The sequence below is a fragment of the Falco cherrug genome, chromosome 3 (assembly GCF_023634085.1).
Source record: "Falco cherrug isolate bFalChe1 chromosome 3, bFalChe1.pri, whole genome shotgun sequence".
Taxonomy (NCBI): Eukaryota; Metazoa; Chordata; class Aves; order Falconiformes; family Falconidae; genus Falco; species Falco cherrug.
Window position 1 is genome coordinate 28,418,339 of NC_073699.1, and position 25,663 is coordinate 28,444,001.

Consider the following 25,663-nt stretch of genomic DNA (forward strand, 5'->3'; position numbering starts at 1 on the left):
TTCATGTCCCCTGGACTGCCATGCCAACCTCCCCGTGTCTGCAGCGTGAGGAGAAGGAGGAGAGGCCACAGGGGGACCCTGCAGCAAGCTGGGGGGCTGAGCGTGGCGTGGCCAGCCAGCAGAACCTCATCTTGGGAAGATGACAAAAGACCCAATGCTGTGTTTCTACCTCAGTACCATGTTGAGGGGGGGAGAGGGAATTACTGCAGCCAGTCCCAATGGCCACCTTCTCCAAGGGCACCGAAAACTTGAAAAAGAGGGCAAGAACAAGCTAAAAATAGTAAAGAGTTGTACATTGGGTCTTAGAGTGAGAAACTTCAGAATTCCAAGATTGAAAAGGGACTTGCTGACAATGTAGGAACAGTTCATAGCTGCTACTGAATCACTACCAAGTCCGCCTCTGAGGGCTTTTGTCATCTGGCAGAGAGAAAAAATAAAAAGAGAACTGATGATGCCAGACAATCTTGTGTTAGTAACAAGGCATGACATTTAATTATAAGAAAATAACCAACTGGAGCAAAATACAGAGAGTCTGCTGAAGTCTTCAAATAAAGACTAGGCACCTTCCTGGAAGTCGGGCTTCGGGCAGTTTGTTTGTGGTATAAGACAACGTGAGATTAGGCCAGATGATCTGGCAGTGCCTTCTGGTCTTGAAATCTGGGAATGAAGTCATACCCATCAATAGCCTTGTTACTCGGGAGTGTAATTTGGTGTTAGGAGCCTAACTTAGGAACAAAGTGTGAAGAGCATGTGTTAAGGATGAGCAATAAGGATAAGAGCAGCCATCGCCAGCCCTGAGATCGCTGCGGCACTCGGTATATTCTGCAAGTCTGAAGTCACGGGTAGATGGGAGGTGTTGAAATGTGTTTTCTTTTCTGCACGCTTAGACAGCTTCTGTAGAAATAGTTACAAAGTGCCAAGACTACATCCCAAAGGGGCTCCGGTTTTACTACTCTGTGGGCTGTTTTGTAAGAAGATGGTGTTCCCCAGGGGTCCATGGCATCCCCAGTCCCCATGCCAGTGCTTGCTCTCATGGGAGGCTCCCTTGCAGCCTCCTAGTTGAGGTGTGGTTTATTTCTACACATCCTCGACCAACATCAGCAGAATCAGGCTACCTGTGCATGGGCAGCCTTTCCGTATATAAAAGAGACTATAAGAAAGATGGAGAGAGACTTTTTACCAAGGCCTGTACGGACAGGACAAGGGGTTTTAAACTGTGAGAGGGTAGATTTAGAATGGACATAAGGAAGAAAATTTTTACGACAAGGTTGGTGAGGCACTGGCACAGGTTGCCCAGAGAAGCTGTGGATGCCCCATCCCTGGCAGTGTTCCAGGCCAGGCTGGATGAGGCTCTGAGCAACCTGGTCTAGTGAAAGATGTCCCTGCACCTGGCAAGGGGTTGGACTAGATGACCTTTAGAAGTTCCTTCCAACCCAAATCACCCCATGGTTGTATGGTTCTATACTGACCCAGCTACACGTCAAGTCCATAAAGCTTAAAATTTATTATCAGCTATTTTTTAAGCGTTAGCTGGATGCTGAAAACATGCCAGAAGCAGCTCATTTCTTGCACCAAAGTTGAATTACCGAGCTGGTTACGGTCAAGTCAAACTGATCCTCAACATCTTGCTGGGACGTTTTACTGCAGGAGTGGTTTTACAGTGGTGCTGGTTTTGGGGAGATGCTTGCAGTGGGCTGCCCCAGGGGGCTGTGTTCGCTCAACAGGAGGCCGAGGTGCTGCTGACTTTGCCAGCCTGGTCTAAATGGCATCAAATCGATGCAGAAGACTGCTCTGAGCCTTTTGAATGCATGAGCAGGGATGGCTTTGCTCCTTGCTGGAGTATGTCTCCAGCCGGGAGGAGCAGGGGGCAGCAGAGCTGGGGGTCTCCCCAGTCATGGCGCTCCCAGCCATTGACTCAATGCTTTGTAACCCATCCCCCCTGATTCACCACCTTCACACAAAAGTAAGGCTGGCTGTTTGCAGGCTCAAAATAAAGGACAGGCTTTGTTTCCTTCAGGTGTGTTTCCAGGGTAATATCCCTGCTGCAGTAGAGGGTGGGAGCCCTTGGCACCGGGGACCCCTTGGCTGCTGGAGGTGTGTTGCCCCAGCAGTGTGGGGGTCCCATGGGAGCCACGTCCCCCCGTTTGACAGTAAACAACTGTGTTTCTCAGCCAGGCTAATGGCAGGGGACGACACCCCACTCTGAGGGGCTTCAAGTGGGCAGCACACCTGCGCGACACCAGCCCGCAGGCCATCCACCCTCTCCCCTGACAGATTAATGTTGGAGGTTTGTTTCTGTGCCAGCTCAACCTAAAGCATGAGGTTCCCCACCAGAAAAATCTGCTGTGGGGGAGTGCACTGCAAAAAAGAGGGGGCAACCTTCCTCCCTCCAGCCCCAGGGGCTCACGAAGCCTCAACCATGCAGTGCTTGCTGGAGAGATGGCTGGCACAGGCAGCTTGCAAAAGCAGGCATCGGGCATATTGTCTTTTTATGTGCCTTTCTGCAGTCAAAGCGAATGCTGCTTCCTGCAGGAGTGCATGCCCAAGCGCTGAGGCCAGGGCAGCAAATGCAACCCCCCTGCAAGGCTGTTCCTTGTCCCTTGGTGCCACCCCCATCCTGCTGATACCTGTGCTCAGGGAGAGCGAGGGCTGTGGCTATGTGAGGTCCCACTCTGGACCTTAAATTTTTCTATATTATTACTTGGAAGAAATTATATTGACAATTCTCCTCTTCCAACTGAGAAAAGTTTTCTTATTCATTTGGAGCTATTGATTCCTATAGCAGGAAATGTTTTAGTCATTCTCTCCTCAGCTGGTAAGCCCGCTGCATTAGTCCAAACATCTCTGTCCTTTGACCTCAGCTGGGCAGCCTCTGCAAGAGCCAAACCAAAGGGACAAATGGCACAGCTTGGGTTTTTTTGGGAGGAGGCTCCTCCCCTGGAGGTGTTTATTATCAAGGTTTTCTTCCCAGAAATATCCTACAGCTCAAATAGAAGTGGCGGGACTGAGGGAAGTTCCTTTACAGAAATGTGCCTGATTTTAAGTGGTACCTTCCAGGCTCAAAAATCCATGATACCGTACACCACAGTGACAGCCACCCTGAACCACGTGGCCTCCAGCTGTGCCTTTGGTACCCAGGCAAGCGACCAAGCCAAGCATGCCCCAAACCAGCTTTGCATTTTCCTGCTGGCATCCCCCTTTTTGCCCACCGAACCCCTTCGAAATGAGGCTCACACACATCTGCTCAGAGTGCTGTCTTTCATTCTGGAAGAGGCCTGAAGACCTGCTGGCACACCGTTAGACCTAAAGCGGACGGGTAGGAGGGATGCAGCAGAGGAATGACTGTGCCTGGCTGCTGCTCCTGGCTGTGGCTCAGCAGCTCAGGAGATAAGGGCAGCGCTTGTGTGCCGCTGCGATCTTCACAGTGCCATTGGGTCCCAGTGAGTAGGTTACCTCGTCCTCCCTCACCCCTGGCGGCAGGCTGATTTCCTTTGTGATGCTTCTGTAGTTATACTCCTTTGCTCTTGCAGTGGTGCGTTCCTCCTTGTGCTCCGCTAACACCTTCACCTTCCCATCTCTTACTGTTACAGTGACTTCCTTGGAGTCAAAATCCTTCACATCCATCAAAGCCAAAAACTTGTGATCATGGGAAGAGTTTGACATCCCGTTAAGACTTCTTCGCATTCTGGAATAAAAATCAGATGACAGTCTTTCAGTCCAACTCACAGATGAATGGGTGGACCATCTTAAGGACAAGAGAAGTATATAGGAAACTATTGGATCCATCCTCATGCTGATGCACAGCACTTGAGGTGGTGTCTGCGCCATCAGAAGGAGCTCCCACCTGCACACCACAGTAGCCAGGACTATTTCAGTGTCCCCTCTTGAGATGGGCTAATCGTGGAGCTGAAAAGTTCTTTCACCTAAATACAGAGAAGCCAGCACTCCTCTTCCACATGTACATATGCCCACAAAGCCGTGTGTGTCCATCTTACACCTTGCCCTACATTCTAAATGGATAGTTACAATACATCACATTTTCCAGTTAGGAGTTTTGTTTAAAGCAATCGGTGGATAGGAGACACATCTGGCAAAAAAATCTAAAAAGTTCCTGCAGAGGTGGACTGGAGCCTCCCTGAGCCATTAAAATGGTTTCTGATTCTGTCAAACAGTGACTCTACTCACCCAGGAGGTTGGCCTTTATTCAGACGATTTGTAAAGCAGGCAATGGAAGGGTCACCTCAGTTAAAACAGTTAAACTGGGCACAAGGCACCAAATCAAAGAGATGATGGGAATGATGGGAAAGGAAATAGGGCAACAATGAGGGAACGGGCATGACCACAAAGGGGAGAAATCCCTAATGAGTGGTGAGTGGTTCGTTAGCAAGGTACACCCATCCCGGCAATTCTACTTAAAGCTCGCAATGATTCAACCTGGTGTGGTGGTTTTGGAGTGCGTTGTCTGTGTGAGCTGGCTCTTCTACCTGCCCCTTTAGCCTTTTTTCATATTGCTGGTTGGAGGAGAATAAATGTTCTTATGAAAGCTGATCCTTCCCAGTGTTTTCTGTGGGAAGGGGGTGCCTGAATTTCCCCCTGTGATGGGCTGAAATCCTGCTGTGGTTTCAGATGGCAGTGACATGGACTTGTGTTCCAACCAGTAAGTTGTCCCGAGTGTGGCAGTGCTGGGGAGCCTGGCACTCAGAGAGAGCATGCCTTGGCATCCCATGGCCCATCCTGAGACCCCCAGCTTCCACTGAGACCGAATTTCCATTTCTTCACTGGGATTTTGTTGTGCAATGATTCTGCAAGTGGATGCTGTGCCTGCCCAGCTCTGGATCCCAATGTGCTGGTGAAAATCTGGACACAGACACCAGTCCTGTAACACCTGGGATCTGAAATTCACTGCTCAACAGCCCTGCATGAGCTGCAGCTGCTGGGTAAGTTTAAAGTAACCTCACAGCAACTTTCGGTTTTGTTGAAGTCAGTGTAAAATTAACTCGGGGGTCAAGCTTGTTTTCCTTTTCCCTCTAATGCTGCTGCACGCAGCAGGTGACACAGACATGGCAAGCTGTGTGATGGTACTTGCTGCTCTGTGGGTAATGAAAGCGTCACAGTTGCCAGGGTGAAGACCTCATCATCTCCAGGCGCAACACAAGAGAACTCAAACAGAATCTTGAGTTTGGGGTGAAAATACCAATGCCTCAAATGCAGCAAAAGACTCCCACCGCTGCTGATGGCCAAGGGACTTCTTAGCCCTTGGGGTCTGTCAGCATTTGGCTGTGCCTTAATGTTAAGATTTTATCATTCGACAGCTCCCTTCCTGTAGGGGCTACCTTTGGGGTTTGTGTCAACTAGAGTCCAACCTGAACTCCATGAACAAAATAAAATCATCACACCAGTGGTCAAAATAGAGATGTAGGAATCCTGACACCTATTCCTCCTACTGTATAAGGTATGAAAGTATGGACACATGTCTGTGGTGCATCAGTGCTGCACCCAGCTGCATACAGGAACATTTTGGCTACTGATGAAGGCAAGTACATGTTTACCAGACTTAAACTGAATTGATGTTGAAGATGGACTTTGTTCCACAGCTGAACAGCTTTGGATCTAGTTGTGTACTTTACTGTAGACACAATTTGTGAGATGGTTAGTATCACAATGCCATGGCCCAAACCCTTTCTGGCACAGGAGCTGCCTGCATGGCTCCTCTCGGGCTGCCTGGCTGCACAAGCCGTGCCTTCCCATTCCCCTTTCAACTCATTTCTCCAGAAACGGCTATTTGTCTCCTTTCCTGCTTCTCCGCTTCCACTTTTGTTCCTGATGCCGATGCTAACCCTCCCTCCATCCTGCCTTAAAGGGTGCCGATGCCCGTAGAAAGCAGGCAAATATCTGTTACCTGCTCAGTTCTTGCTCCATGTCCAGCCTTGCTGTGAGGGACCCTCTCTCCCAGGGGCGAGGATCGCGCTGGCGCGAGCAGCAGGAGCACAGCGCCGGGCTGCATGGGGAGGGCACAGGGAGCAACTTGTGGAGCTGCTGCAGGTACTGCCCCAGCAGCTCCATCTGCCTCTTTATCTCTCTCTCCACATGCCTCAAATCCTGCTTGACCTTTTCCAAAAGGCAATTGTGCGACATCTTCATATAGCAAAGCGCATCAGGGCAGAAGCGTCCGTGGCAGCCTGTGCTTGTGGCGGGGGGGGAGGGGGAAACTGCCTTGAGAGTTTTGTCTGGAGACGAGTGTGTGAGCAGAGCCGCAGGTGCCCTTGCAGCCTTCCAGCTGGCACCTTGTGACATCATGGGTCTGCTGACACGTCACAGCTCCAGTCGCCATGGGAAGCGCAGCCCAGGTCCGTGCACAGCTGCAGCTCCCACCCAGGGACCAGGGCAGCCTGTGGCAGGGGCACACGCCGGGGGGCTTGGGGCATGGGGGGTATGTGTGCAATGGCCGGGCGGTGGAGCCATGGGCCATCAGGAGCATGACCTGGGTGCAGTTTCAAGCACAACACTCCTTCAGCACGGCTGCTCACACCGTCCCCTGCTCTCCTGCCCCGGCACACCAGCACAGAGGGAATGCAAGCCACCCCTCCCCGCTCCCAGGCAGAAATCCCCATCAATAAAGCCCACGTCTCCACTCAGGTTTTCAAGCTTGGTCTCCTCTTGAAACTCGTGGGGATTCCCATTCCCAGGGCCTGACCACCACTGCCTTGGGAGAAGGGAAACATAGACCCAGCAGGGGGCTGCTGGCAACCTGCTGCAAACCACAGCCCTCTGCAGCCTTCCCCCTCCTCACTGCCTTTGCTGCTGTTCACCACAGCCTCGAAGAAAAGATGTAAATCAAGGAGACCTACAGTTGCTCTTTACATTTTCCCTCTTCCTGCAAGTGCTTTGCATGAGGTGTTGGATGCGCGATGCCTACACACGCTGTTGGCTGATGCCCAGCACGGACTGCCATGGTGTTAGGCAAAGGTGACCAGAAGCCTTGGCCCGAATACACATCAGGATGGTCTGCGGGGTGCTGGCACCCCAGGGAGCACCCCCAGTTCCCCCAGTGAGTGCCAGGGAAAGGCAAGGTGCTCACCACAGCTCCCGCACAACTTCTCCCTGGCAGAGCACCCTGCCTCCCCATCCTGCTGGCTCTCTTCTCACAGGGTTTTCTCCAGTGGCAACAAGTTTCAGATGTGAATGCAAACCTGCTGTCCCCATCAGGAACTTCTCCCTGTGCTTGTTACTTTTTTTTTTTATTTTTTTATGGGAAAGACACAGCAAATGGTTAAAGATGTCCAGAAATGGAAAGTTCTCTTTGCATCCCTTACGGTCAGCTGCAGTTAAGGTACTTCTGGGAACATTTTCAGAACATGCAAATTCAAAAATATTTATGTCCCTGCTCTCACACCATGTTAAGCAAACAAGACACTAAGAAAAGCAGACCCAGGTCTTTGCTCCCCACCTTACAGATGTTACTCCACAGCTTTCTCTTGCTCATGCATCAGAACAAGGTGCTGCCTTGGCAGGAATAGACAACATGAGGATTTCAGATGATGGAAGACAGCAAAAAGGATGCTGCATCCTGCAATTATTTTACAGAGGACACAGGGCACGTGCCGTACACAGGGCACCGCTGCAAGCACTTATCTGAGCTGACAGCTTTACCTTTGCAGATCCTTTGTCTGCTGGGATCTGTTGCTTGCTTGCTCAGTGAGCTTGGGCAGGGGTGCTCGAGTCATCAGCTCCTGTTTTGAGGACTCCTGACGCCATCGTGTCCTGTCAGGCTGTTGTATCAGTTTTTCTTGAGGATGACATGCATAGGTTTCAGTGTTAGTGATGCTCATGGCATGGAGGGATTTGCCTGGCTCCCTGAAAGGTGCTTGTGGTGTACTTTAATCGCAGGCAGAGTTGGCACCAAAATCTCCTGGGTTTAGTACTGCCAGAAAAACTAAGAGAAGACTACAGGAGTGGGGAGTGCTTTGTATTTGGGGGAAATCTGGTCTTTAAGGCTTGCAGTGGATCAAGTACCAGTGAGAATGAGTAGTCCCTGTGCATTTAAGAGAGCAGGAGAAGACCCCTTGGGAACCCGGGAGCTGCTCCACCCTGCTGGCACCTTCCCATGGAGGAAATGCCTTCCACAATTATTCTCCGTATCCAAAAGCCCAAGTAGTCCAAGACAAGAAAATATCCCCTGAAGCATCAAGGGAGGTAAAGCCAAGCTGGCGCCAGGGGCTGTTCCCGCAGGGATGCCTGCCTGAAGGGAGCCGGACCTGCCGGCAGCTAAGCAGGGAGTGCAAAAGGGGACCCCAAGGACCACAAAGGGAAACAGGTGACATCCCAGGTTGCACAAGACCACGTGAGGCTTCCTGTTGGATACCGCTTACACTCAAACATTGGTATGTTACATGCAAGAATAAATTAACACATGCAGATAACTTTACATAACAAATTACATTTACACATACTAGCAATGAAAAACCTTTGTTAAAAGTCAAATGCCTAATACATACTTACAAATACCCCAATTCCCAGCAACAATACCCACCATCAGCTTCTGTCCCATCATCTCTGCTAAGTGCTGTAGCCCAAGACACAAACCGTATTCCTGCAGACTGGCCTGTGACACAAAAGCTGATCCCAGCCTCGGCAGCACCAACACCCTGGTCTCTCAGGCATCTGCAAACTGGTGAGCTGGGTGATGTGTTGTTTTCCCAAGGTGAAATATGAGTTTAGCTTTTCAAATAAATCAAAGCAGCCAGCTTATTTTTTATTGAATGGTAGTTTCATGACCAAAAAAAAAAAAAAAAGGCTGCTTTCTTACTCATAAAAGGCATCACTTTTTCAGTATGAAGACAAATTTTTTATTTAAAAGCTGAATTCAAAGGCTGTCAACACGTGAAGGGTCCCTCCTGTATGAAGTCTGTATACCTTTCTGACAGCAGTATTTTGTCTTTAAAACTCTGACACTTTCTAGTCTCTTTGGTTCCACATGAAAGAGTCTTTCAGGAGGTCTCTCTTGCATGGTGAGAGTCTGAATCCTTTATTTCACAGAGGAAGTTTTGTTTGCCAAGTCCCATCCGAAGAGACAAGATCTGGAGCAGACCGCTCGAACAGAGCATCAAGCTAAATCTCCATGTCAGAGCCCTGGGCGTATGGACCCCAGGAGCCGTTATGCAGCAAAGATGCTGAACACTAGGACGTGTGTCAAAATAAAATTTCCACAGGAAAAGTAACGGGTTGAAAACAATTTGAAGTTAAACCTCCCTGGTGCATGAAATCAGGGGGTTTGGGGATTCACCATGCACCTCACTGGAGAGCGGGGAGGCTTTGCAGGCAGGGGTGCTCACAGGATGCTTCATCCTTTGGGATGCATCTTTACGCCAGGGGATGTGAGCTTTTCCCCCAGGCATGATCACACAGGGAGTTTGTTCCCAGACCTGGAGAGCAACAGCATGGCCTACTACCCTGAGCACCGACCAGAGGGACCTGCATCCAAAATAAAATCAGAAGGCATCACCCCACATTCCGCTCGGATAAGTAGGTGCCTGTGGATATTAATCAGCCAAGCAGCGATTCGCTGCTCTGCTGCTCTGCCCCTCTGCCCCCTGTCCCATCCCACCAGCACAGGCTGATGCGCAGCGTGCGGCACCACTCCTGGCACGTGGTGACCCTGCTTTGGGAACAGCGTGTGCTTTTCCTTGTCTTACTGTGTCCTGAAACCTGCCAGGGAATCCTGCGGTAGGATAAAGCACCGTGCCAGCGAGTGCCCTCTGTGGAATCAACCCAGGGGTAGCAACACTGGGTTTACAGAGACTTCCCATAACACTTGCATGTGGAGCTGCTCATTCCCAAGGGCACTGTCACACCAGCTGCATATCTGCACTTATATTTGCAATCAGTGTTTAAAAATAATAAAAACCTACGTGCAGGCAGGGCATTTTTTTAATGCTCTGAAAACCAGGCTGTAGTTTTTAAACCAAAAGGAAATACATGGCTTTAAAAGCAATTTGTAGCCTTGTTTCCCTTTACTGCCGCAGCTAAGCAAGAATTTTATGCTGGCATTGTGCTTTTTTCATGCTTCTAATGCTGTTTTTAGGTAAAACCCCCACACTTTAAGTCTTCGGTCTTCCCCAGGCAAATCATTCACTTTGCACTTGTAAGGGATGGATGGCAGCTAGACTAGAAAACAATAGTTATTTTTCACTTTATGGTCTTGCTATAAAGATCTACATGGTGATAATCCTTACTGTGACTTCCTAGGGGTTGAGCAGAAGTGTGCACTTGCTTTGCCTGTGACAAGCGTCTCCCTTGATCATACGTGCTTGAAAACACTTTTGGAAGGCAGCTGCTACCTCTTTCTAGCATTTACCACTGCCCGCAGATGACAGCAGCCAAGTATTATAAATGTAGTTTCAGCATTCTCAGTCCTACATGATCGTTTCCAGTACTGTCCCCATAGAGTTTACTGTCTGTGGCTGTCATTTTCAGGAAAGGGACCTCAAAAGCATTCAGAGGAGAAAGACTGAACTTTCCTGGCAAATGATGGCAGCGGATGGGTTGCCTGGTATCCCTTTCCAGTCTTTCACTCCCCTTGAGTGCTGGTGTTACAGAAAACCCCACAGCCTCATTGGTTCAAAGGAGTCAGGTCCCACCTCAACCTGGTACATACAAACCAGCAAATGTTAGCAGTAAAAAATCCCTGAATTACTGATGTCACCTGCTCCTAGTACAGTAAGAGAAAGGGGGGACAGATTGGGATGTGAGCAACCTGCCCAGGTGGGTAAACCATAAAGATAAGGTTTATCACCAACCACTCTTTTGGGGGGGAAATGTGTGACTTGATATTGATACCACAACAGCAGCAGACTGGATGGAGCAAGTTTTTTCCTTAGAGATGCCAAATCAGCAGTCTGGGACCCTGTGATAAATGGAGATACTAGCGAGTCCTTCTGAGCCCTGGCTTGACGTACCTCAATAGGCTGGAGAGAAGTGTGTAGGTGACCCGTAAACTACCTGTCGTTTTTTGCTAAACACTCCAAACCATCCAGAATGTGGGTCTTGCCTCCCTCTACCTTCTCTCTGCCTTTTCTCCCAGCCTTCTCTCATGGTCTTGCTTCTCTCTGAAAAGATCACACTGTACCTGGCATATTCTGCAGCGTCACCATGAGTAGGCGACCGGTGTGACACCTAAGGGTACCTTAAACAACTCATCAGTCAGTCAAACTCCAACACCCCCAGCCCCAAAAAGCCTGCCAAGCCCATGTGCTGGGCTTGTCATTGAGCGGGCATGAGCTCGCAGGGCCACAGGCTCTTCCATGAGCCTCTGGGGTGACAGCAGGCTAGAGGCTACTCCACTCACCACAGTGTTTGTTGTGCTTGACTGCTCAAACAAGAAGCACCTGCATGGTGCCTTTTGAGAGAGGTGGTAGCCACAGACTCCATCACGGGGAGGGGGTTCACCTCTTTCCACAGAGCAGGATTAGAGGCAGGTGAGGGATGAAGGTCTCTCTCCCCAGTTTCTTCCTGCCTACCCATGGGCTGGAGTGAGGGCAGTGCCTCAGCTGTGTGCTACCACCACATATCACCAGACAAGGACAACTGGCGTGGATGTGAGGTCGACCCCCTGGAGGCAGGTACTGTGCCTTAAGGTATCAACATAAACAGGTAAAGAGACTTTCTGAGGCTGCTGGGTCTCCACCAGAGACCTGCATCTGTTCCTGCAGGGCAACGAGGGCGACTCAAGGCATCTCCAGGTTAGGAGAATGAAGAGTATTTTGGGTGGAGCTGCTAAGAAGGCATCTCTTCAGCAAAGCTGGCACGAGAGATCACCAGCCTTAGCCTTTCACTCCCTTATCAGGGGAGGATCAGGGTGGGAGATCACTTCATCCAGGTCAGCACCACGCTGGGCCACCTCCAGCTGCTCCGTGTACGGAGCTAGTGAGCTGTGGAGGTGGCACAGGAACCAGCCGAGTAAATGGGAAGTGGGGCCACACCAGCGTGAAACAGCTTCTCCAAAATGCCTGCTACTTTTTCAGCCATTTCTGAAAATATGCAACTCTGCAATAAAGGGTTGGGCTCCTGACTCACAAGGAGCCATTTAATCTACAGAAGCAGCTCACTCCTGAGGCAAGCTAGTCTGCCTTGTGCTAAACAGGCATTTCTTGATGGGCTGCTTCCCACAGCCAGAGCCAGGTCCACTCCTCCCCTTCCTCCCCAGCACTGACGTGCTGTCCTGGGCTTGACCAGCTCCAGAGGGGAGCAGGCGGGATGGTGGAGCTAGGGTGTGAGAATCACGCTGGGAAACGTCACCCACCATGAGTAATGCTGCTGGTGCCTCTGGGATGTATCAGGAAGAGCTCTGTGCTGCAGGAAGGTGAGCTGCTCTGTAATTATTTCCTTCAAGCTGTGGGAGAACTTGCCTGCCCTTCTGGGCATGGGGGGGTAATTACAGGCAGGCCTTGGAGGAGTAACCACGTGCAGCTGACTTGGCTGACATCACCGTTGCGGAGCTAGTGACTTCTCAGGCACGGGGAAGTGGCACCCAGGTTTATGTGGGTCTGCCTGGCTGGCTCCACTTGAAAGGGGCACCAAAAATGGCCGAGAAGGTAGGTGGATGGATGGGAATTGCTTTGAGCACAGGTCAACTCTACCTTGAAGGTGTGCTGTCTGTCATCTCAAGAACCAGCTCAGCTCCATTTCCCGAGGGGAAGGAAGGACTTCTGCCCCTCGGTGTGTTCCTCCGGCTGCTGGTGGGGTAGTCTCAGTAACCCACCTAGCAAAGAGGGGGTTTAGCATTGCTCCTTCACTGCAAGTCACCCGGTGCTGTAAATGCAGTGTGTGAGTTGCTGCCAACACGCTGATACGTGGATGCTGCGTGTTACTGGGACATGAGGATTTACCAGGGTAAAACCGCTGTGGTGTGATGCAAGCTTCAGCTTAATCAGGTCCCTGCCCAGGGAAGTCAAGGTGAATTTTGACTTCTTCTAAGATCAGGCAATCAAACATATTTGGGGCTGTCAAGGAAGTGAGTCCACGATCAAACTTCACTTGCAAATGCTGTTATGAAGTTGTCTTTTCTTATCAGTGGAACAGGACATCCTCCGGCTTCGAGTTTGCTGCACTCCTAGGGACCTTGCACAGTCAGATCTAACCCGATGGGAGGAGGAGGAGGAAGGAGTGCATATACCACAGCATCCATCTCTGATCTGGCCCTTGTCAGTCTCACACATTGTCCTGAACTCACTCCCACAGTGACCTTAAAGGCAACAACATTCCAACACGGTGAAGTCAAAACCAGCCTAAGTTCTTTGGCTTGTTGCTTCTGAGCCCTTGAGCATTCCTAGCTGTGGAAGAGCTTCCTGACACCCGTGAAGCTGAGAACTTTTATTTTAAATTGAATTTTAAATTGAATTTCTTTTAAATTGAAAACCAGAGTGGAGGGATGGCAACTGGAAGATGTCCTTCAGGCCACCGCTTACTGCCAGGGGTCACTGCCCCTCCCTGTCCTCAGCACAGAGCCAGGGACACCTCCACTCAGAGTCTACCTTGTCAGGGGAGATTATGGAGGGGGACTTTAAGATACTCCAAACGAAACCTGCAAAAAACCCACAAACCTAAAACCCCAACCCCCAAAATCTAACCCTAAGGGCTGGAAGCCTTGCTGCCTTCCCTGCCCTTCCAAACAGAATGCCTGGAATTAGCTTGTTCTTTCAAAGCCTCTTTTGGTTGCTTTTGAGCAAGAACAGACTGAGTACAGCAAGTATTGATCCGTTCAGAGTTTGGCCAATATATTTTCAGACCTAGCAGGTTTTGTCAGTGTCTGACATACTGATTTACAGTTATCAGCTAGAATCTTTTAACGCCCCCACCACGTCATTAAGTGTGGTGTAAGGATATCACTTTAAGCGCAGTCTGGACTAACTCTGGTACAGAAAGACAGACGTTTGACTGAGAGTGCAATTTCATACAGAGCACTGCAGGCACACACTGAAATCAGGTAACCATGTTCTCAAATGGATAATAACGATCATTTTCCCCTCTCCTAATTTCCATATGGAACAGAATTAATTAGCCATGCAACTACGCACCTATGTGTCCAGCCAAGTATTGCCGAAAGGTTTGGAGCAGACCCAGGGTGTCAGGCTCCAGCTCAGCCTCCTGCTCTCTGGAGTGGCACTGACTTCCCACACCAACCTGTAGAATTAACTCCTTGGGATGGTATTTCTGGATTCTCAGCACCCTGTTTATGTAAATGAGACAATCCTTTGATATCTTCTCGGTTTCACCAACTTATTTAACTCTCTTTAACCCTCATGGGAAAAATATTCATGTTACATCAAAACCTGCTTTTTACGTCTTTCCTCAAGGAATTCTTTCTCCGCTTGAAACTCATAATGGAGCAGCTGAGTTCCCTCAATTCAATTTTAAATGATTCGTTGAATATTCTACACTGACTCGCTTCTCACTCTGCTGCTCAGACACACTGATGCTTCGTCAACTTTAAAAGAGTTTTCTTTTCCTTGTTTTCCTAGTGCTGTCCTAAGTTGTCTTCCTTTCAGATAATGCTTCCCACAACATCCCAGGCTCTCTTCCACTTCTGCTCTCCCACTGGCACATAGCAGCAAGGACCTGAGAGCAGGGCCATGCTGTCTTACACAAAAATGAATAAATGTTCTTCTTCCTAACAAGGTCTGGTCTACACAGGCCAGATGGAAGAAAATTAGTGTTACCCTTCCCTTGTACAGCAAACCAGTTAATTAATTACTGGCCTGCTCATGGTATTATTCACTCCAGCTCTGCGTGTTTTAATACAATTAAAGCAGTGACAGATCTTTCCCCAGCATGTTTCAAGGCACCACGGTATCCAGCATAGTTGCTAAAGATGCTTTATCCCATGTGTACACAGGATCTTGACTGAAACACCCCGCAGCACTACACCTTGGAGAGCAATAGCCCATGGTGTACTTGTCACGGCATGTCAGTCATGCTCACTCACTAAGCTTGTGCTTTCTAGAGCCTCTTCTGACCCCAAAATGTCCCAGCGTCTCCCCACCAGCTCTGGCTTTCTGCCTGCTCGCTGCTCCTCTCGTGCGACGACATCTGCAATAGCCTGGCAGTGCCGCCCCTGCCCGTGCTTCTGCACTGATGGGGCGGTGCAGAGCGCTCGGAAGACACGCTTGCCACAGCTGCTTGCCATCACGCAGATTCCGAGGGGGTGACGCTATGGAAGAGCTCCTCTCTCCCACCATCAAGCCAGTCTACTCTTCCCAAAGGTAATATCTGAAAGCTGCTGCAATGCTTAAAGAGAGCAGCCTGCTGATAAATTGGAATGTCTTCTCTCTGTCACAGAGTCATTTCCAGGTACCCACATCACCCTTCCATAGCCCAAACAGGAGGACTGCAGTAGTCTTCAGGCCCTAAAGCTGCTCTGAAAATGCCCTTGCTTCAGCTTTTGTTTTCAGCCAACATTACTGCATTCCTACTACTCCCATTTAGTTCAAACAGCTCAGCAAATGGGTGAGTCTGGCACCCAGAAGAGATGTAAATTGTGGAGCAGCTGAAGATGGTTGCTGTCCGTGCTTTCCAGCTCTCAGGTGAACGACTGAGAGAGGTGGGTATTGCCCAGGAGCGCACAACTCACCTCGGGGGTATAAACTCCCATCTAAAAACAAGTGCTAAGAGCCGTCTGTGCCTGCACAGTTCAGCACGAAGTGTATTTGCTGGGTCTCGTCCTTCCATTTTAGGTATCTTGTCTACCTAAATGTAAATAAAGAACAAAATGTTATTTGCTATAAAAAAGGGCACTTTATGTTGTTAGTTAATAGTCTGGCATCTGCTTCTGTTCAGGACAGTCCTCTGTAAATGAAACTCAGCTTTGCTGCAGGAGTAGAAATCAATGTGCTAATGCCATGTAAGAGAGAACTCTTCTTAACGGGGACTTTTATTTCTCCAACACCCGTGCTCACTTCAACAGAAAATAGTTTGTATGTGCCAAGGCCACCTTTTGTTTGCTCCTCTGCAGGATGAAGGCAAGGCCTACCCACTCATCAGGGATGTGCCCAGGTTACCTGAAAACTGGTGAAGACCTCTCCATTTCCATCCACATACTTAAGAAAGTACCTCCCCAAAATGTGGTGTTGGCAATTGGTGCTGCCACCTGGGAGACGACCCTGAGCATCTGATAGGATATGAATGAGAATTCCCTCTGTGGCAGGTGTGCTGGACCAGCTGCAGCATCCCTGAGCACAGGAGGAGCCTTGCCTGTCAGCAGGGATCACTGGGCTCCTGAAGGCTTATGCAAGGATGCTTAGAGCTGTGCAAATCTCAGAAGTCACGCTTCCCTGGGAAAGCTGGTTATTTCAGTTTCCTTTCATTCCAAACTGGAACATAATAGAAATCTCAAAACCAAGTTTATTGAAGATCTTTGTTTAGATGCTGGCGTTTTATTATTTTACGGGATTCATATCAAATTGAAAAAGATTTAAAGTGCTTCTTAATTGTCATATGTCAGTGAAATCAGTGACTATGTGAAATATTTCCACTCTCATCCATCCTGCTAGGAAGAAAAAAATCTGTCAGTTTTAATGAGAGATGAGTTACCAAATAAATCTGTACCACTCACCAACATCATCTGGACACTCTGGATTACAAACGATGTCCTTCTCTGGCAGTCAGTTCTCACCACCAGCCTCCCATCATTTCTGTGACAGCTTGTCTCTGCACGAATGGAAAAAGGCATGGGCTCTGGTGATGACAAGAAAACTCCAACCCTAATTTTGCCTTTTTTCTCCAGTTTTTGTTCCCTGTTTAAAGAAGGATGAGCAGTTCTTGTTTGCAACAAAGATCTCCCAGCAAGGTGCAGCAATGACTGTGGCCCAGAAGGATGAGCCATGCAGCTGCACAGGTCCTACCTCATGACACCAAGCATGGGCCACCTTTTGCAGTGGTGAAATGGGAGCTGTGTCAGCCTGTGTCACTCCAGTGAGTCTATCCCAGGGCCTCAAAGTTTTATCTAGTGTATCCTCAAAGCAGATGTAAATAACCTGGTGGTTAAAACTGAAGAGTGTCTGGTAGTTTGTTTCTGCAGTTCTAGCAACAGTGGTGTGCGTGAGGAAAGACTAGCTTAGGGCCAGTCACAGGGATCTGAACCTCCACCTGGACATCAGGTACATCCTGACATGTCACTCTAAAAGAGATGCTTCCACCATTTAGGTATTATGAAACATGAAGCTCCTCAGCTTAGGGATTTTCCTTTCAGTGTATTTTTTTCTCTTTTCCATGGTTGGCTTCCAGTTTGGGGAACACCTGGGCACAAGAATGGAATCAACCTCAAAAGAAGCCAGTTCTGAAGCTACAACTAAACTTCTCCAGGCTACATGAAGCCGCAATGGCTCTTACCAAAGGGGGCTGGAGCTTCAGAGCAGGGATGGTAGCACAGGTAAACATGTCACTGAACCGCAGCTGCATGCGGAGGAGGAAGAGCACAAGATGTCTCTGTGAAGTTGTTGCCCAAGATTTGTTGAAATGAATTTCATCCTCTGTGAGTAATTATCAAATTAAATTGTTTAGGAATGAAAACTGGAAAAATTCTTTGAGAGGAAAAAAATTAGCCTTGAACTTGGTGTCCTCTCCCAAGAAACCCGTTAAGTATCTCTCATGATGTGGAAGCGGTAATTTGATTGTATTACAAAATAAACTGGAAAAACGCACAAATCCAACTGACAAGAACTTCCCAGTCAGAGGTGACTACAAAAAGCCCAGCTCACAGCATGAGCCCTCTCTAACCACATCCAGAGATGTTATTTGTGAAAGGGATCAAAGACCAGACAAAACCGTTGTTCTCATCATCTTCATTTCAGATGAATTCCGAGTCCCTCCGTATGCCACTGCGTCAAATTTCAGTTCTTTCCTTCCTCCTTTGGCAGCACCGTTAGGGTGTGAGACAGGTCAGACAGTAACTTCTCGTATTACTGAAGAGTTTAAAATTCAGCCTGTGCTTTGATGAACGATCACGATCACACCGTATTTTAGAAGCACTGATCTCTGAGACGGCCCACACGTGTCAGGCAGAGTGGGAGATGCTCTGCACCTCCCAGGCTCAGGTCTGTGAGGGTTGCTGCTTTGGAAGAGGCAATTACCTATGCACATGGATGTTGCTGCGATGAGCAAATGTTTGCTCTGGCACCCTGCCTGCAACAGCCCTGCCTGTGTTGGAGGCTTTGGAGAAGACCCTTGCTCATTTCCAGCTGGAGATACGGTGCTGCCACAGCATGTCCTGATGTGAGAGGTCCAAAGGACCTCAGTCAGCAGCTGAGGAGATGATTCATGGGAGACGCACATCCTCACTTCAGGGAAGCTGTGCCTGTCAGAGGGGCAGGATGAACGGCTGCCAGAGGCGACTGCTTCAGCACCGAGCGGCCAGGGCAGCGCTGCCTTGGGAGGGGGCACAGCCAGATGGCCGATGGCTGCCGTCAGCACGCACCTTGGTGGGCTTCGCTCACTTCATTTCAGACCCCTACAGCAAACACACCCACGCCCCTCCAAATTTCCTCTGCCTATGGAGAAGAGAGGTTCACCTAGGGCATGGTTAATCCCACCAGCAGCTGTACAGCTGAGTCTGTTGGGTCCCTGTTTCTCCCCACTGGCCCCAAGGAAGGTGCAGGGAAATAGCTCAGGTGTGGGCATCACCGTGGTAAGAGCAGGTGAGGCGGGTGCTGCTTTCTGAGCCCCAAAGCATGGGAACTGTGAGTCTTTGGATGTAACCTTACGCCAGTAACAGCACTGGGAATGCCTTCTGTGCATGTACGTATACCTCTGAAACGCAGAAAACCTGCTCTGAACCAGGAAAGCTCCAGATGTTGTTATAGCTCTGGCACAGTTTTCTTGTTCCAGAAACTATATCGGAAGAAAAGGCTTTTCTTTAAATTAACAACTGAGTTTCTGCCACTACAGAATGTTTTGGAGCCCCTCCTCCCACAGCATGACACGGGACACAGCTAACGAACACTGCTAGACCATCGAGCGCAGAGCTAGTTCAAACCTGTCAGGAATGTCCAGGGTTGATACCATACATTAATTATATGCTGTGTAAAAAAGGATTTCCTAAGAGCTTTTTTTCAAGTTAAACTGAAGATCTGGATCTTTCCTTTTTTTATGTGTCAAGGGACTAGATAAACCAGAATGGAAAATCCTGTAACAGCCACATTTCACACATCAGCATCGCATATCAGCGTTGCATCTCCTGAATGCCTCCTTTACCATGTAACAAACCCCTCTGTTTTAAAACAAATCTTTCTTCAAAGGAGCATCCTCAGGCTTAATATGCATTCCTGGTTTCTCCTTATGGCTTATCTTTGGAGGGGTGGAGATCCCAGGGTCCACCTTCTGAGTGCTAATGGCTTTTAGCCATGACGGGTCATCTTGACTGGTGGGCAGGGGGGAGTGGGGCACGTGCTGGGCAGGCTTTTATGACATAGCAAGGAGTGGTGGTGGCAGGCAGGAATGTGCCAGTGCTGCACCATCAGGGGCTTGCCACACATAGGGAATTTCATGAAGACTCTTAAACCATGGCCAGCTTGCTCTGCTCATCGTGCCCACGGCAGCCACCACATCACCCATTTTTGGGAAAAGCTACTGAGGCAGTGTACAGACAAGTAATCCCAGCAATACCTGATGCCTTCATCTCTCTTATCCCAGTCACGAGCTGCACTGACAGATGACTTCGCGATGAATGAAAAATGTGTCCTTGACAATTCCCCAACCTTTCAGCTACCAGTTTCCTCATAGAAACAGGTTTAAATGGATGCGTTCAGCTATGAAGTAGCCATAGGAAAGAAATGAGTGTTAAGAGAATTCAAATGTCATAATTATGACTACTTGGTACAGAAATGGGGGCTTTAATGTGTGCATGTTGACATTGTGGACCTGCAGCTTTAACATTTTCGTTTGATTCACTTTCTGGAACATCCCCATGCAGAAAAACTACCTGCGTGGCAGCATGCCCGCACAAAATCTGCTGGCAAAACCCACCCTCTAAGTGCAAAAGAGATGAGACTCGGTGACCCTGCCTCCAGAGGGTTAATCTTACTTAAAGTTACCTTATTGAAATCTAGTTACCTTACTGAAATCTCAGCATGGGCAAGGTTAGAGCCCACGGAAGCAAAGATCTTTGCTAAGAACCTAATTAAGGTGACCGCAGGCACGTGCTAGCAAAGCAGCCTGGCCAGACCTTGCATAACACAGAAGTCAGGGCTTCATGGCTAGTGCGGACAGGACCTTGGTGTCGCATCTTCAGGAATGGTTCTGGGAATGACTTACAGTCCCCTGAAGCTGCACTGATTTCAAATGAGCTGTGAGGCATTTCCTGATACTTCATTTATGGAAATGAATGTGAACTACCATTTTGTACCACAGTTTTTGGGAAATGCTCAGGCTGGCAGGTGGTGATGACTCTCTTACAGGTGCCTGCGCTGCAAAACTTCTCCAGCACACTGCAGAGGTTTCCTAGCAACTTCCTTCCATGGTCTTTGTGCTTAGATTTGTTTTGGGATGTGGGCCATTATAAAACAGTACTTCTGCCTATTTAAACTAGTTTAGTTCTTTTAAGCTGGCAAGGCAAGTGCAGTACAGCAGCAGTGTCTGATTTATATCCTTTTTAGCTACTCCCTCCAAAACTAACAGAGACCTGAACAAATGTAGGTGGGTTTCTTGCTTTTTTTTCACTAATCAAATCACCAGCTCATTGCTCAAATTGCTGAGCAATAAGAAAACTCCAATTCCATCTTTAAAAAACGAATACACAGGAGCAATGGCTTCTCTGATCTCTGCATCTATTAGGCTTGCTAAGCTCCTCTGGCGTATCCGAAACCAACAGATGTTGATCATGTGCTTTGGACAACTCTTTCCAAATACATGACAGACATCACATTTTTGAGCCAAAAATGCTCTTAAAAACAAGCAAAACCAAAGTAGCTAAACTGTGCTAACCTTCGTGCGCATGCATGTGTATCCAGTTTAAAATTGGCCATAGGTTTTAAGTCTGTAAATTCACTGATAGCATCCAGGTTTGAACACACTGCAGTGTTTATTCAGTATTTTGTACTGGCTCAGTCAGCTTGAAATGACACCCTTAACTAGAAAGGAAGCGAGGGAGCAATTTGGTAAGCGGAGCAAACTCAAAAGAGTTTGGGTATAAGGGGATGCAGGAGAGAAACCCAGATTATCCCAATCTCCTAGAGCATTATTTGTTACTGAAGTCATCCGCTACACAAACACACATATCTTCAAAGATAGCAGAGGGGAAAAAATGACTCCCCTCCCCTCATTTAGCAACTGGAATGTGAATGCCAAGTGCCTTGGTGTTTTCCTTGGCACCTGTGATGTTCTGCGAGCTCTCTTAGAGAGAACCATGAGCAACTGAAGTGCAGGAGGAAATGTGGAACCGAGTCCCCCTGTGCTGCAGCCAGACTCCTTCCTGCCCTCAGCAGGATCTGTCCCTGCTGATGCTGAACAAACCCCGTATTCACGGGGCTTGGCATCCCACCTGAGGCACAAACCCAGCCCTTCCAAAACCACCCTACATGAACTCTCTCCCTCTCCAGGCTTGGCTGCCACCAAGACTATTTTAACTCAGCATCAGGCACCTCCATCAGAGATTAGCTGCTCTTACACCCTTGTGTGAGCTGGGGATTTGCCAGCTCCTGCCATTTGCCATACTGCCCTGCCATAACCCATGGGATTTCTTGCTCAGCACTAGTGCTTGCACTGATGTGGCTATGTCAGCTGTTGGCATCGGCTGCAGAGATCAGGGCAAACTTCCAGAGCAGATCAGGCCTTGGATTTCTATCAAAACCCATCTGTTCCTGGATGAGAGTTATTCCCACCACCTTTATAGCTGGATGGGATAATGAGCTATTGAACCCACAAATCAGCACAACATGGAGCTCTTTTAATAGCCTTTCTCTCCAGAAAGTCAAGGCTGCTACCGTACCTTGTGTTCACCAGCCAGCCCAGCAAGCTAGGAGGACTTCTAGCTGACAATCTCAATTGTTTTTAAAGTGTTACCACACTGCTGACATTTGAAAAGCAATTCGATATTTCTCCCATGACAGTTACTTCAAGTAATCTGCAAACAACCTGTATGAAACAGCGGATGACAGCCACGATGCTTGTCTTTTCTGAGATGCCGGGCAGGACAGTGAGGTGAACACCGCAGCAAATACACCTCCACTGTCAACTTAAACCCATTTGGTAATGGGGTGTGTGCAGGAGGGTTAGCCTCACACCTCGGGCCCTGCCGTAGGAGCATTGCAATTAAAGAGTGCAAGGGCTGAAAGGAATTCCCACGGAGCTGCTGTGGCAGCGCTCCCTCCGCAGCAAGCTGCAGCACCAAGGGTTAACACTCTGCTGCCTGCCTCCACAAATCTGCATAATGCCTTGCGTTTGGCAGCTCATTTGCATAATTTTAAATGACTCTTTTGTGTCGAAAACAAAATCTAAAACATAGCTTGAAAAAATAAGTGGTAGATATTAACATTTCATATACTGAGAAGGCTCGGTTAAGTCTATTTGTCTGAACTCGTCAATTGAGGTTGTAAAAATAATTTTAACAGATTGATGTTGTTTCTTTATTGCAGAGCCTTGGGTGTTCTTTCCCGGTGCCATTTTGACTACCCTAAATAAGGTCTGATGTGCCCAGCCACCCCGCACAGCAGGGCTGAAGCATGCCCTACACAGGCTGAGAGCAGCCGGTGGGCTCAGCAGCTCCAGCCTTTGCGAGGGGGGTCCAGCCAGCCCCTCTCGTTAAACTGGAGACACAATGCCAGCAGCTGGAGACTGTACCCAGGGGTGTCGACACGCCAGCATGAGCTCAGTGTCCCACCTCCCACTGCAATGAGGGATTCAGCTCACCAGAGGACAGACACCTACATTTCATCAGCTGAATCACGCCCCATCTCCACTGATTACCATAACTAAGCCTCCACTGACTGAAGTGGGCGATAAGACACCTAAATTCAGGGATCTCTTGTCTGGACCTGATTCCCACCGCAAGTTCAGCTGACAGTGTGTCGTGTCGGTCTTTGCGGGCTGAGCCCCACAGCCCTCAGCTCTTCTCTCCCTCATCCTGGGAGACAGATATAAAGCACAGCATCTTCCACTTGCTGTGATGTGTTTCAGTGTAGGAGAAGGGGCTATTAGCTTGAACTGGCATGTCAGCGTGTTTTAAATCATAGTTTATCAGAGCAGCAGAATAAATCATAGGAAATAGGAAGCCAAACAGATAAGATACGCATTTAACAGTAAACTCACCTGTCGTTATGACTGAAGCCTATCTGAACTCCCACCCCAGTGCCTTACATACTGTAAACTTCAGTACATTCCTCAGGCAGAGACCTGTAATTTCTGCATCAAAAATTTACAGCATTTCTAGATGGGGCATCCCAAAACAATGCACTTTTGCTCTTGACTTTGCAGTCCCAAAAGCTAGGTGACAGAGGAGACATCTCCCACTTGTGCCCAGCAGGCGCTCTGTGCAGAGGAGTAGCCAAGGGGCAGAAGAAGGGCTCATTGCCCCCTCCTCTGTCAGCTGGAAGGCACCGCATAAGGGAAACCTTCAGGCAAATCTAGCTGGGTCTAGGTAGCTTGTACAAGCTGTATGGGGAAAAGAACAAGTGTAGGTATGTAATCTTGAGCGAACAGACCTGTCAAATGCTAACAAGTTTCTACCTGGCATGTTTAATTCAGTTTTAATTTTGCCCAGTGCTCATAACCCAAATTCAGGTGAACGTTGGCGTTTCCTGCAAGTGATAATACACTGACTGCCCTCCTTCAGACTCTAGTGGCATGACAGTTTTCAATAAAATGTTTCAAATATGATCAAAGGCCATCTTTTTCTATCATCACCTTTTGTAATAGCTAAACCTTTTGCTTGATACTTCTGTTAAAAATTAGACAAAGGCAGATACGCCGCATTAAACATTCAGCCCGAATAATTAAAGGCTGATAAATTTACAAACACCGCAGTTCACCTCGGTTTGTAGCAGTAGGCAACATTCATTGCAAGTGGAACTACCTGTAAGTTCAGTTAGTAGCCAGTAATTCTGTATTTGCAAATCTGCCTGCAGTTGCACGTAAACTACCTACCTATCTATATAAATACATGCACCAACACATACAACAGACAAGTGCTGTAACTGCTGTTACTCACAATAAAATGTTCATCCATCAAAGTCCCTTTCCTCTTACAAAGCACTGGAAAAAAAAACATTCCAAACTATTTATTCATATTTTCTTTCCTCCATTAGTTTCACTGAAGCTAAATGTGAACTGGCAAAACAGTTCCCAACACAGGTCTCTGTGTACTGCATCTCCTACTGACCACTGCCCCCACTGCACTTTTCTTTTTACTTTTTTCCTTTTCAGCACTGAATCTCCAGCAGCATAAAATTCCTAAAACTTTCTTTCATGGGACTCCCATCTGTTAGAGCTGCCTCTTCTTGCATGAAGTCAACATCTATTTTTTTTGACATTGTATCTCTTCTGTGACTGGCTGTGATGACCTGCTGCAATTATGTTCTCAGCTTGGGAATACACTACAATGACATGGAGGAACAGTTAAAGAACGGCTGTTCTGTTGTATGTAAATGTCCTCAGTGATTTAAGGAGGGAAAAAAAAAGAAGAAAAAAAATCTCGTAAGTTTTTTAGCAGAATGGTGAGATCTTTCCTGAAAGCAAAGTCCATTATTTAAAGGGAATGGGGTGGTCCAAGAGATGAGAATGCTTTCACTCGCAGGGAGCTGTGTTTGAAACCATGCCTGCTTGCCCATGGCAGGAGCCTCTGGCTGCTGAAATGTGGAATAGCTGTTTTAGAAGAGATGGTGAATTTGCAGCCTCTGCGTACACTCATTCTGCACAGGCCAAATTTCTCCTGAACAGCACTTCTCAAATGACACAGCCTCTGGTTTGCTTAAAATGCCAGCTGTAAATGGAAGCTGCTTCAGAGCTGTCTCATGGGCAGCTCAGTTTTCTCTCTGTGTGCCTAGGTTGTCATTTAAATCGGCAGTTTGGGCTCAAAACTCGTCTCCCTCTCACCACCCTCCAGGTCATGTTGCAGAGCAGCCTGAGACCACACAACCTCGCCTCCTTTTGGTGAAACCAAATGGAAACCTGTGCTCCCAAAGAGCGGGAAGCTGTGGATGTTCAGTCTGTGAGGCACACCTAGAGCTGGCCAACACAAATCCCCTCAAATTGCAGCACTGCAGATTCTTGGGCACTCAGCACCCATTGCTTTATGTTACAGTTGGCTCCTCTTCAACTTTTAAAATTTCAACAATTTTTCGAGCGGAATTAAACACAAATGCAACAACTACCTACTATTTCTTTCTATATTATAAATATCCGTCCACGACAGGTGGCTATTTAATGGCAGAGGAATAGCAGCTATAAAGTAGGCTACTACACCGAAAGGTAAATCTTGGTCCCATCGGAGTCCATGGAACAATTCATTTGCTTTTGCCCTGGAAGGTCTCCACTTCTTTCCCTGTCAGAAACAAATTTACTCTGCAACGATTTCAGAAGCAGTACATGAATCAAGGCCATACAGAAGTATTGCTGGGAATGCAGTTCACCCTCACAATTTATACAGGTGATTTTTTTTTGAAACTGCCACCTTTGAAGGTAA

General features: G+C 48.2%; 2 protein-coding genes across 2 annotated transcripts in view; both read right to left on the minus strand.

Moving 5' to 3' along the window:
* ATP6V1C1 (ATPase H+ transporting V1 subunit C1) overlaps positions 1 to 25,663 on the minus strand; it is a 162,800-nt gene that overhangs the window by 131,596 nt on the left and 5,541 nt on the right. The window lies entirely within an intron of this gene.
* Positions 3,373 to 6,141, minus strand: ODF1 (outer dense fiber of sperm tails 1). Its single transcript, XM_005431835.3, has 2 exons — positions 5,900 to 6,141; positions 3,373 to 3,685 (listed from the first exon to the last, which is right to left on the minus strand). The coding sequence occupies exons 1-2, from the start codon at positions 6,139 to 6,141 to the stop codon at positions 3,373 to 3,375; spliced, it is 555 nt and encodes a 184-aa protein (XP_005431892.2).

Excerpts from the sequence above, each read along its gene's own strand:
- ODF1 (XM_005431835.3), bottom strand. The coding sequence starts at position 6,141 with ATGAAGATGTCGCACAATTGCCTTTTGGAAAAGGTCAAGCAGGATTTG. Across the intron at positions 3,686-5,899 it reads ATGGAGCAAGAACTGAGCAG|AATGCGAAGAAGTCTTAACG; the intron begins GTAACAGATATT and ends TTTTTATTCCAG.